The following is a 12,278-nucleotide window of genomic DNA, read 5'->3' as shown; positions in this document are numbered from 1 at the left end:
TTTAAAACAGAGGTACTACATGCACCCATCCCATCAGTATTCAGCCCAGCACCAGTTAAGGACAGGTCTTTTTAAAAGAGAAATTGCTTGGCTTGCTTCAGTATCACAGATGTCTGCCCAGTGCATTGGTCTAAAATGGAGTGAATGTACCCTGTGTGTACATTTGAGGTGATTATCATGAATGACATTACGGAGTCTGTGACAGAGCCCACATTGTGGTGCTGTGGTACAGAATAGGCAGTACCAACCCACTGGTCAACATCACTGCAGAAATTAACAGGTCTCAGTAAAGACCATTTACAGGGTTAACACAACCTGTATGCACATATGCAGGCATCTTCTTGTATGGGAGAGAGTTTGAAGTTCATTTAGGCTTTTAATCAAACTGGCTACCAGGCCAACAAGAAGAATACTTTAGTTTTGATTTGCTGCAGGCCATTTCTGCCTGAGCAGCAGTATCACCTGCCAAAGCTGCCTGCCTTCTCACCCCTCCAGTTGAGGAAGAGTGACATGCAGAAACAAAAAGCTTGGTATTTCCGTCTTCAATTTCAGAAGTCGCATAGTACTGTTTACCATATTTGGCCCCTCTTTCTTAGCTGAAGGAGATAAAACAGAATTTAGGCATGAAAGAAGCTGTTTGTTTCAATTCCTTGAACAGTATAAGGCTTTGTGCATTTTTAATAAAAACAGCTATCCTGCTTTGCTAGCAGCCTCCTAGACAGCCACAGCTCCACTGTAGCTCCTTCCAAGCCAAATGTAGCTCTTTGGTCTTTGAAGATACTCCAAGATTGTGACAAAGCATCTTATCTCCTTAAATATCTGCCTTTTTCTTTAGGTCAAATAACATGAATGTATTGCTCCAATTCTTCTTCTCTGAGAACACATTGCAATTTAATTGTAGTGCATTTTCCCTGGCTCTCCAGAGATCTCTTTGAGAAGGTGGACAGCTGGAAAAGTAAGCGTGGGCTAAAGGAGACAACCTGTTCAAAGCAAGCAGTTTCTCTACAGATGGTCAGAATCAGCTGTAAATGACAATTCTGATTTGGGTGTTACAATAACCATGCTATAAAATACAACTCCTCTGCTACGGGCTACTTTAAATAATACCCGTTTAAATTTATCTGAATTGACAGAGTAATTCCCTCCTGCTTGGACAGGAAGTTTCAAACCAACCTATCTTTAAACATGACTGAAGATTTTGGGGTAGACCACAGGTCTCCTGTGTCAGAGCCAAGAAGATATCATGGCTTCCGGTAGGGTACTCAATGTCCTCTAACCTGGGTTTTCAGGCGATGTAAATAGGAGCAAAGGGTACAACAGCAGAGTAGGTAAGGTATGGCATTGAAGGCCTGGGTTTGAGTTGCAGTCTGGTTATATGAAAGCCACCCAGTCAATCCACTATAAACAGGTCAGTTGGGTTGAGGAATCAAAGACAGCCAGTTGTGATATTAGCCAAATTGTCCCTTTTAATATTTCCACCTACAAAATCTGGTGCACTTTCAACTTCTAGGAACAGGTTGACCTTGCACTTTCTTTTTTTCCTTTTGACAATCCTTGCTTGATTTCTGTTAATTGTCTCCAGATGTTAGACCTTACATAGAATCCACAAGATCATTTGCTACCTTTGAGCTTAAATTTCATTTAAGCCAGACTATATCAAGAATGAAAAGGCCACAAAAAAGAGAAAAAAAAAAAAAAATCCTCTGTCTTTGTTAAGAAGCTATTACGAGCCCAGCTGCAAAATGGTGATTTCTTCAAAATGGAACCAACTTTTTATATAGGTCTTCTTAAAAAAAAATCAGCTCCAGAAGGCAGCAGTAGCCTTTCAAGCTCCAATGCTAATTCACCATTGTTCTTAATTAGGGAAGATATGGAGCAGACACACAAAGACATCTCTTTGCTTGGTTCCCATTAAAATCTGCTAATGAGGCACAGCACAAAAAGCAACCCACACAGGATAGGGACAGGAGAAGGGCATTTTAAGACCAAAAAAAAGAAAAAAAAACAGAGTCCTCTCCAAAACTTAATTAACTAACCATAAAGAAATGGTAATTGACAAGGACTGTGGTATCTGTCTACATTTCATGCTGATGTCCTTGACTAGCCAAAGTGCTGACTTTGTTTTCAGTCCTTTCTTGCTTGCAAATAGTCTGTTAAAGAAGAATGACATTTCCACTCATTGCATGTCATCTTGCAGTTACTTGTGTTGGATTCAAGAATTTCTGTACAATCAAAATATCTGTAGGTTCATATGGGCATTCCAGCAACAACAACCTACCTTGGGCAAGGAGTACTTTGGCAGCTTCATCTGTGCAAATGCATTCCTCCTGTAAGAAACGTAATAATGTGGTCTTCCTCCTGATGTCAACTATGAGAGAAGCAGGAAAGTTATCATGAGGATTTTTTAATTTTTTTTTTATTATCAGCGAAAATATAAAGCAAAACTGTCAAGGGAAATACCACAATATTAGCAGCAATGGCTTAAAACTGCAGCACTCTTACAGCTAATGAATAAACATTGATCCAACTGACAGTGGCTGAAAAAGAAAGCAAGAGGAATCCCATTTTGTGCAAAGAGAGACAAAGGCCAGAATTTCAGGTGAAAGTCTGAGGAAAGCAGAGTCCTGGCTTCACTTGGGCCATTATGTCACCTGCTGATACCACAGCTTTCCTCTGCCTTACCATAAAACAGTCAGTTCTTCGCTATCTGCAGAGCTGCTGTGTAGACCATTGGTTAGATCAGCAGGTTGGCATACATGACGCTTGATTTCTATTTCTGCCTCTACCTTTGGTTCCTGCATGGCCCTGTACAAGCCATCATATGTATCTGTTACAACATGGCCCTGTACAAGCCATCATATGTATCTGTTACAACATGGCCCTGTACAAGCCATCATATGTATCTGTTACAAGATCAGCTAAGCATTCCCAGCTCCTCAAGGCAGGAGAAGCTTAGTCAGTTTGGTATTTCTGTGGATCTGGCCATTTATTTAAGTGCCTAAATACTGATGGCAAGACCTTGAAAATGCTGCGTTAGAGCAATGTGAGGTTTCATTTCCTACCACCTATTAATGGGGGGGGGGGGCAGAAATAGAAAGAAAAAAAGCTGTCAATGTTATCTGGCTTCCAGTGCTGCTGAAGTATAATCAATGTTTGTAAAGTATTTTGAAAACCTTGGATGAAAGATACTGAAGAACACATATTCCAAGGGATTCTCCATGCAGAACTTTGCTTTCATTGCCTCATATCTGGGCTTATCAAGACTTTTCTTTAGTAGTGTTTTAAAATGCACTGTAGTAGTTTAAAATGCAAGATACACAGAGGCTAAGTTCATACCAGATTAAGTAAAATAAGAACTATTTCTTATTCTAAAGCTCTTCAACAATTTTTTTTTTAAGGGAATTGGGCAAAAGTTAGGGGAAGAGAGGTCAGAAGCATTGTTCATGAGAGAGTGAGAGTTTGTAAATAAAACACAGTGTAGTGGGAGAAATGAACCCACATTGCCTTATCCTCCTGCTTTTGAGCCTACTAATTCTCATTCCAAATGCCTTAGTTGCAGAAGAGCTAGATGGAGATCAAGGAAGATAGGGGAGGCTAGGGTAGAATGCTCAGTGTTCATCTATTCTTCTAAGCCTTTACTGTCTGGTATAGGGCTATTCATTGTCTGAAGAACAGCGCCTGGGATAAAGCAGGGTCCAGCATCAGCCACAGCGTGTTACTTAGCTCTTCCTTGCCAGCCAGATAGATCCAGATATAAACATAACCTCTTGAAGAATCCCATTTTAAATTACCAGCCAACAGTGAATTCGACTACTTTGAACAAAGCAGAGGTTGCTTCCAGGGATTACAATATTATTATTTCATACCTGTAAGTGTTAACTATTAATTATAGGGAAGTACTATCTCTTTGACCTGTTATATTTATTTCTGTTTAAGAATCCTAAGAAGTTTAAGGATTACAATGGGAGCTTTCCAAATCCAAATATTACATGATAACTTCTCAAACTGCATTACGAACATGAATATATGAAGTTGTGCAAAGTCCCATTGGGCATTAAGGGGAACATCGTAAGAGGCTGCCTCTCCTCACATGCTCCTCCTTACATGCTCCTCCTTACACCATGCAGCTAGCATGGAGGTAGAACAAAGCCAAAATTTGACAGCACTGGGAACACTATACAACAGTTTATAGACAGAAAGAGAAATGCATCAAAATACAAGGGCTGTTCAGAAAGGTAGACAATCTCCCAAGCAGTGACTTCAGATGACGCAAAGGGGTTGGCTTCTCTCCAGTGTGTAATAACATCAGGTCAGAACAGAGAAGACTAACAATCTTGAAGAGCACAACACCACGGCATCAGTGATGAAGTAATGAATCAATTCATGTATGTAGAGAAATACCCCAGCTCCTGTGTCACTCAAGCGACAAACACACAGTCATTCTGAAAGAGAGAGCATGGCTGAACAGTGATGCATGCCCCTGCTTTCCTTACCACATAAACATTTCATTTATGCCTCAGACACACTAGGCACAAAAGCTATTCTGGAATGTGCATCCCAGATTTATTTATGGGTGATTTAGACTGGTGTTTATGACTGAGTTCATTAACTGAAGGTAATTAGCAATCAACTCACCCAGTTTAAAATATCAGTCCTCTCTCTTCCCTCCATCCCCAAGCATGGTAGAATATAAACTGGAAGACCAGTTTAGTCCTAATGATTTCCAGTTCACCTCCATGTTCCCTGCAATTCTGTTGTTATTTTCGTCCTCTTCAGCTGTTATTAAATGGACACTGGCGGCAGCCTAATGAAACCCATGGTAGTTCAGATCTATTCACCAGCTCTCATCTGGAACACAGCTTGGCTGAGTACATCTCATCTTCAGCCTTTTCACTACAATCACAACTGAGGCATAACAATAAAGCCTGATTACTCCTTCTTTGGTTCTTCCCCTGACTCCCTCCCTCCTTTTCTATTTCCCTCTCATGCTCAAAAACGCTTTGGTCTACTCCCCTGTAATAGCAGATGACTGACACATCACTTCAAGCTGGGGGGTTACAGCAGTAATCCTAGAGTGCTGATGAGATTGCAGGGAGTGGCACAGAGCACTCCAGTACATACGGTGGATGCTCCAGGCAGGAACTCTATGACCCTGCAGTGACAAGATACTAGAGGTAAAAGGAACACTATTAGCATTGTAAGGAACTGCAACAATACACTCAGTGCCTTTATTATTTGGATCCAGTATTGTCTGATTAGTTGGGAGCTAACACACATGCACATACGTGCAAAGGAATGGAAGAGAAAATAATGAAATACAGAATAATATAATCTAAAATAATAGAATAAATAAGAGAAGAGGGTGTCCTGTACCTGAACGAAGACATAATCATCCTGGACGATCAGGGAGTTATGGTCAATATAGCCCGGAAAGGGTTTGCTGCGAGTAGCTTCGCTGCAGTTCTGCATCTTGCAGGTGATGTATTGGGCATCTGAAAGGAAAAGAACAAAACCAAGACACTTGAGATCCTGAGCACAGATTCTTCTTACTGTCACAAACCTATTTGCTGAGGCAGCATTTCTGCTTCCGAGCCTCACGTGACATAAAGCGACACCATCCATTCAACGCAACACAACACTTCTTTCCTTTACACCCCTCATAAATACACTCTTGATTACTTTCTTCCTTTAAGTTTCTTCCTTCTTCACCTGCCTCAGCCTCCCGTTATTCCTTTCATCCCACCCTATATCATACATCAGAGCTATACATTGCTCCTTTATACCAAGAGAGAGCTCAGGATAGCTGATCTGATTACTGCATGCCACTCTTGTGGTTCCATGCTGGAAGTAGACCAGAGGCAACATTTGAAGGTGGCACAATGTAATGTTTGTGGCTCAGGTCTGACAGAAACCTAGTCAAAGACACATCATTCAGCACTGTTACCTGTCCTGCTGAGTTTACTTGGATGATACTCAGACTTAAGCTTAAAGCAAGGAACTGAGTGAGGGAACAGAGCTGTGAAGGACCCTTTACAGAGGCAACAAACAGCCTAAGTCCTGTGACTCTCAAAGTAACTATGGGTCTGAAGAGTTGTGTCTATGCTGCAGGGCAGATACTCTCTGTGCTGAGCCCCTACAGTTTTCCTGTCACCCCCATGGTGTGGGATTTGCTGTAGAGCATGACAGCTTCTCCATGGTCACACGCTGAGTTTATTTAGAACATGGCCAAGGTCCAGAGCATACACAAGTATGAGGACACCAGAGGACGTCTGACCCATAGTGTCACCACTGAGAACCCCTTCCACAGCACACCTCTGTATTTCCTACAGTCCTTGCACTCTGCAGAGTAATTCAGATCACCTTGGAAAGTAATTCAGACCACCTTCTGCTCAGGGGTTTTACCTACTTCTCTGTTGACAGTGTGGGTAGATGCGCTCTGGCAGACCTGGGCAATCATTCCACCCTCTCTTGAAACTAGAGGCCTTAGCAGTTTCAATCAGTCATATGGTTCAAAGTAAATGGCCTAAATGCAGCCCTAAAGCCATCTCATCCACTGTCACTGTATGGGATGTCCTCATCTCCTATTCTGAGCACTGCAGGGTGCTCACCTCATAATCCATCACCTGAAGAAAAACAATTTGAATTTCTTCATGGTGGTAATTTATCCTACAATACACAACCAGATTCTCAGTATTCAATTTGGGCTCTTTCAGATCAATTAAGAAGTTGCACTTTGTTTAATGACAAAGTTCATTTATAGGAAGAAGGATTTTGGCATTTTAGCATTAGCACTTATATGACAGAAACACTACATGGCATTTAATGTTAGAACTACTTCTAATCTTTTTCCTCGTTGGAGAAGCACAGGCCCTTATTTGATATAATTACCACCTTCTGATCAGAGAAGTAGCATTTTACACTGAAATAGAAATGGCTGGATTTTTACCATCTCATATTTAATCTTGGTTTTAATTAAAATCTATCATTTGACATTTCTTTCCTTGCTTCTAAGGGCTGTTGACTTCTGCTTGAAACAGACATGCAGGGTAACGAGCCTTCAGGAAAGTTTGATGAGGGATGATTTTACCCCGGCATTTGCAGAGTTCTTGGAATATATAAAGTGCTAAGTATTATTAGTCACTGCAGTTTATAACATTTTATGCTTTCGCAGCTCACTGCAAAACATTAATTAATACAGCCCAGACAGCATGATCGAAATGCATTTCCCTTCAGAGGGACATGATTTTTTCCACATTAGCCACGAGAGGGCAGGGAACAACTTAACTCCCAGCCTGCTCATTCCAGTGAGTTCAGGAAAGTTCCCTTTCAGAGCTGTTCAGCCCTCTGTCCCTCTGCTCCCAGGAAGGTGGGGGACAAGGGGGCCAGAGCCTCTTCCACCACCCAATAGTACTGTGTGGTGCAGCATGTCCCCTCCTTCTCGTAAGATGGAGAATGAGCATGCATCTTTTCACCTGCAACACAACCAATTCCCACTCCTCCTGTTTAATTCAATCCATTGTATCGTGAATGGCAGCCCCCACATTCATAGAATCATAGAATAGTTTGGGTTGGAAGGGACCTTTAAAGGTCATCTAGTCCAACGGCCCCTGCAATGAGGAGGGACATCTTCAACTAGAGCAGGTCGCTCAGAGCTCCGTCCAACCAGACCTTGAATGTTCCCAGGGATGGGGCATCTACCACCTCTCTGGGCAACCTGTTCTAGTGTTTCACCACCCTCATTGTAAAAAATTTCTTCCTTATGTCTAGTCCAAATCTACCCTCTTTTAGTTTAAAACCATTACCCCTTCTCCTATCGCAACAGGCCCTGCTAAAAAGTTTGTCCCCACCTTTCTTATAAGCCCCCTTTAAGTACTGAAAGGCCACAATAAGGTCGCCCCGGAGCCTTCTCTTCTCCAGGCTGAACAACCCCAACTCTCTCAGCCTGTCTTCATAGGAGAGGTGCTCCAGCCCTCTGATCATTTTTGCAGGCCTCCTCTGGACCCGCTCCAACAGGTCCATGTCTTTCATGTCCTGAGGGCTCTGGAGCTGGACACATTACTCCAGGTGGGCTCTCATTCTGTCTCAGTGAGGTTCCTGAGTCAAAAGCCCGGCAATCCCAAGCTCAATCAAAGCAGCGTCAGTTGAAATGGCTGGCCCCACCGCCCCCTGAGCTGTTGGCAAGACTAGGTGGCTTTTCATACATGGGATCGAATCACCCAGCATAGAGCTATGTAGGATCAGACCTCTGCTTCCCATCTTGTTTCCTTTTACTTCCACAGGCACACCGGCTGTCTGGGAGACACTAAGAGGAGACTGCAGGGCTGTCTTACTGTTACCTATCCTGACAGCACCAGGAGGTAACAGGATGGGTGCTGCTGGGGCCAGCCAGCAAAGAAGATTAAGGAATCTCCTCCACAAGAGATTTTAAAGAGCAGGTCAGGTTGACATCCATTAGAGGTCACTGAAGTTTTTTCTATCCTGTTTTAATGGAGGAATGGGGACTACGTCTATTTCTGCTGTGATCGCAGGAGTCTGTGCAACAGTGATTGTATCATTGATGAAGATTTACTAAGGCAATTCCTGTGAACTTTTACAGTGCAATTCTCCATGGCTTCAATTCTAAAATGCCAGTAATAACTACTAAAGGGCAGGGCACTGAAATTGCTTAAGCTAATCTCCCAAACAGCCAAACCCTGAGATGTACACACCAAGAAAAGCTCCCTCTGCTATGGGAGACAGAAAGAAGGAAAAACAGGCTTCTTGCAGTGCCTGGATCCCTCTTTTTTCTAAGGGAAGTTTTGCTGTGCTCACGTTGACTCAAGGATTTTGTTTCAGCATTTGATTCTCATGGACATTTTATGTGATTCCATTGGCAGAGCTTTGTAATTTAGCATTAATTAATGTCAATTAATGTATTCAGTTGCTAAGCCCTGGAATTAATTTCATTAGTTTTCCCGCACAGATGTTTTCCCTGCCATAGGTAATTAGGACATTATGCTTTTCATTTCCAGAACCCTCACCTCCAACAACAGCTGCTGTTTTTAATATACAACAACAAAGTCATGCTGTGCCTGGAGAGAAGAACATAGCAACATGCAGCTCTTACACCCCCAGACACTTTGATTTTGACAGGTTTAGACACCTAGAGTAGGATTCTTCTTGGGGGATGGCAGCTATTTCTGAAGAGGAAGCAAGAAAAGTCACAGAACACAAGAATGGAGGAGACATCTTGTAAGGGAAACCTCTGACAAAATCTGTTTTCAGTGGTGAAAGAGAATTGCAAATGCTAACACATAGCAAAAGTTAAGAGCCAGGGGGACCCTGTGCCATGAAATATTTTAGTCTCTTCTGTTTAGCCTGAGCTCCACGCTAATATGTTCTCAAGGGAAATGCATCCAGACTGTCCCAGAGACATTTCTTGGCTCAGCTGGTGGAGATGGAAGGTCATTGGTGGATACTGGAGGTTGGCGAGCCTCTGCAAAAGTACACAGGACAGTTTCAAATCCCTTCCTTAAGCAGAGTAAGACTTTCTTCAGGATACTTTGTTGCCAAGTGGTTTTTTGGATGACATATCAAAACCTAATACCCACTGCTTTCTAGTCTAAGCTTGCATGTATATCATTCAAAAACCTTATTTGATCAGAAGGAGAGTCAGAGAAAATATTCACTGTATTCACTGCAAATGTATCATTTTTATTCTTCTTGTCTTTAACTCATTGAGGAATGTGTCCTTCTTTCTACAAATAAATCCACTAAGGACAAATCAGGAGTTTATGCAAAGAGCATCCACATAATCTATGAGTTGTTTGTCTTCCAGATTTACTATGAAGTATCCCAGCTCATTACTGAGCAGCTTAGACATTAGGGATAGCTTCTGCCTTTGAAGGATGACTGGCATCCTGTAACTAATGAACCATAAGAACATGGTAGAAACATATCTCATGGAAAGACCCAGGCCTGTAACCCCTCTCCAACAGTGACTAATAACAGAAGCCTAGGAAAGATTATAAGAATTTGTCCCAGTATCTTGGTAGTCCAGGTACACCTTCAGCATCCACAATCTCCCATGGCAATGAGTTCCACAATTTAATTAAACGTTCTCCCATACTTTAATCTTTCTACTCTTTTTTTGAGAAACACACAAAATGACGGTTTTTTATCCATTTCCATCTGGCCTGAATGTTGATTTGTGAAATGTTTATGATACAGGAATATATTCACAACTCTCCAGGACTCAGCAACTGCAAAGCAATTAACCAGTAATGAAGATCGGTGAAATGAAGCCATCCCATTTACTAACTACTCACAAATCTGTTTTTATCCTGCTGCTAATCTTTCTTCATTGCATGTCAGAGTCAGGAATCTTTCTTTACATGGGGAAGTATATCCTCTGCCATTTCTGGCATAAGGATATAATTAGAGAAATTAACAGATGTCATTCTCCAGGACAAGTACTAATCATGATCAGGAAAAAATACTAAAAACAATCAGGAAAAAAAACACTTCACAGGTTTAGAGCACTATGGGAATTAATTCACCACTCTAGCTATGTTAGCAAAAGACTGTCAGGCTAGGTTGCCTACTCATTTTTTCAACAGCAGTGATTATTTTTTTCTTCCTAGCAATGGTCTGTGAAAACAGAAATTAAAGTCCTAGCACAACTTTCTGATTCAAACACTGTTGGCCAGATGCTCAGTCCCTCTTGATCAGCAGGCAGAGCATGCCTGCTGACCCTAGGTGAGGCTTTGGTCTTACCTGTAATCACAGCAGCACTTAAATTACCTTTCAATAAGAAAAGTTGCTGTGTAAATCAGGACAGCAGAAGAAAAGCAAAGGAAACAAAAGTACTTTTTTAAATATCAGAAGCTCTCTAAATTTTTGCCAGCACATTAGAAAACCCCTTAGCTTCTTTCATCCACACAAAAAAACCCCAAAAAACCCATAAATTAAAAACTCTACTCAAAATCAATTGGCATCTATGTACATAAGTGACTGCGTATCTCATAATTTTAACAGTTGGTTTTCTTGACTTCTATCTATAGAAACTGTCACTTAGACATTCTCTGAGTCAGCTCTGCCATTCTCTGGAGGGCCAGTGGGTACCCAGTTAGTGTCCAAATGCCTTGTAGGAATCCAACTTTCTAATTCTCACCAACAGTTTGGATTCCTCACTAGGCATCACCTGAATAAAAATTACCTCCCATAGCAATTAGCTTGGATCAGGCCTTACTAGTATAACCCTCCCTAGCTCAAATCAGATAAGCCCATTAATTAAGGATCTTTTAGGCCTTGTGTATTCTTTACAAACCTAAAACCCACATGTCATTAAGTTTATACACCTTCTGAAAGCACTTCAAGCTGCATTTGAGCAAACCTAGGTTTAACTCCACTAGTCACTCTGCCTGCTGACTATGGTGGTGAATGTAACAAAGAGAAGCTTGTCGTGTGGTTAAGAACTGTAGGGGATTAATTGTCTTACTGGGGTGTTGACCTGAAACCAGGCAAAAGAAATTCACAATTCCTGCTGACTTTGCCGGCTTGCCTTTGATCCTCTTCCAAAATCAAAGTGGAACACCAGGGACACTCAAGCATACAAATGGAAATGTGAGATAAGGTTCATATGAACTTCTTCCAACCAGAAAAATCAGTTTTACCACTGTGCTCTCAGTCCCAGCTTGACTTGGATTGGGCCTGAAGGCTTTAAAAAATAAACAAAACCATCACATTTGACAAGATGAAAATTTGCCTGGTGCTCTCCAAAATTTACACAACAGGATTAAAAATATAAATGGCAATGATTAGCCCTGCAAATCTGCCTCCATCAGTACAACTACATTGCACAGTCTGTACTCACTTTGTTCATCATTACCTACACTCTAGTTTGATGAGACACAGTGTGTTCAGAAAAAGTCCAGATTTTTCTGGATCCCAAGGAAAAAAAAAAAAGGTAGGGAGAACGTGTGCTCAGGTACAACATTGCTAGCCAGATCCTCAGCAGGTGTAAAGCAACATGCTACTGAAGTTATACTGATTTATGCCTGCTAAGAGACTCCTATTTTGGTCCTTGTAAACCTTTTACATTATGTATATAAACACAATAAATAAAACGCACAGACAGACCATAATCAGGGAGCAGAGAGAATTATTGGTGTTCTAGCAGGGAAAGCCCAGTACTAAGGTTGTTGCTGATAGATGTTCTCAAACATCCCTGCCAGGGAGACAGGCTAACACCATACTCTGCTGACATTTCTACTTCTTCTCACCTAAAGCTGCAGTTG

At 41.6% G+C, this 12,278-nt stretch overlaps 1 protein-coding gene across 1 annotated transcript in view; it reads right to left on the bottom strand.

The window, feature by feature from the left end:
* SORCS1 (sortilin related VPS10 domain containing receptor 1) overlaps nt 1–12,278 on the bottom strand; it is a 310,322-nt gene that overhangs the window by 71,819 nt on the left and 226,225 nt on the right. The window contains 2 exon segments of the mRNA XM_030030553.1: nt 2,279–2,368; nt 5,374–5,492. Of these exon segments, the coding sequence (XP_029886413.1) occupies nt 2,279–2,368; nt 5,374–5,492 (209 nt within the window).

The sequence above is a fragment of the Aquila chrysaetos genome, chromosome 11, assembly GCF_900496995.4.
Source record: "Aquila chrysaetos chrysaetos chromosome 11, bAquChr1.4, whole genome shotgun sequence".
Lineage (NCBI taxonomy): Eukaryota > Metazoa > Chordata > Aves > Accipitriformes > Accipitridae > Aquila > Aquila chrysaetos.
This window is presented reverse-complemented; position numbering and strand designations above follow the sequence as displayed.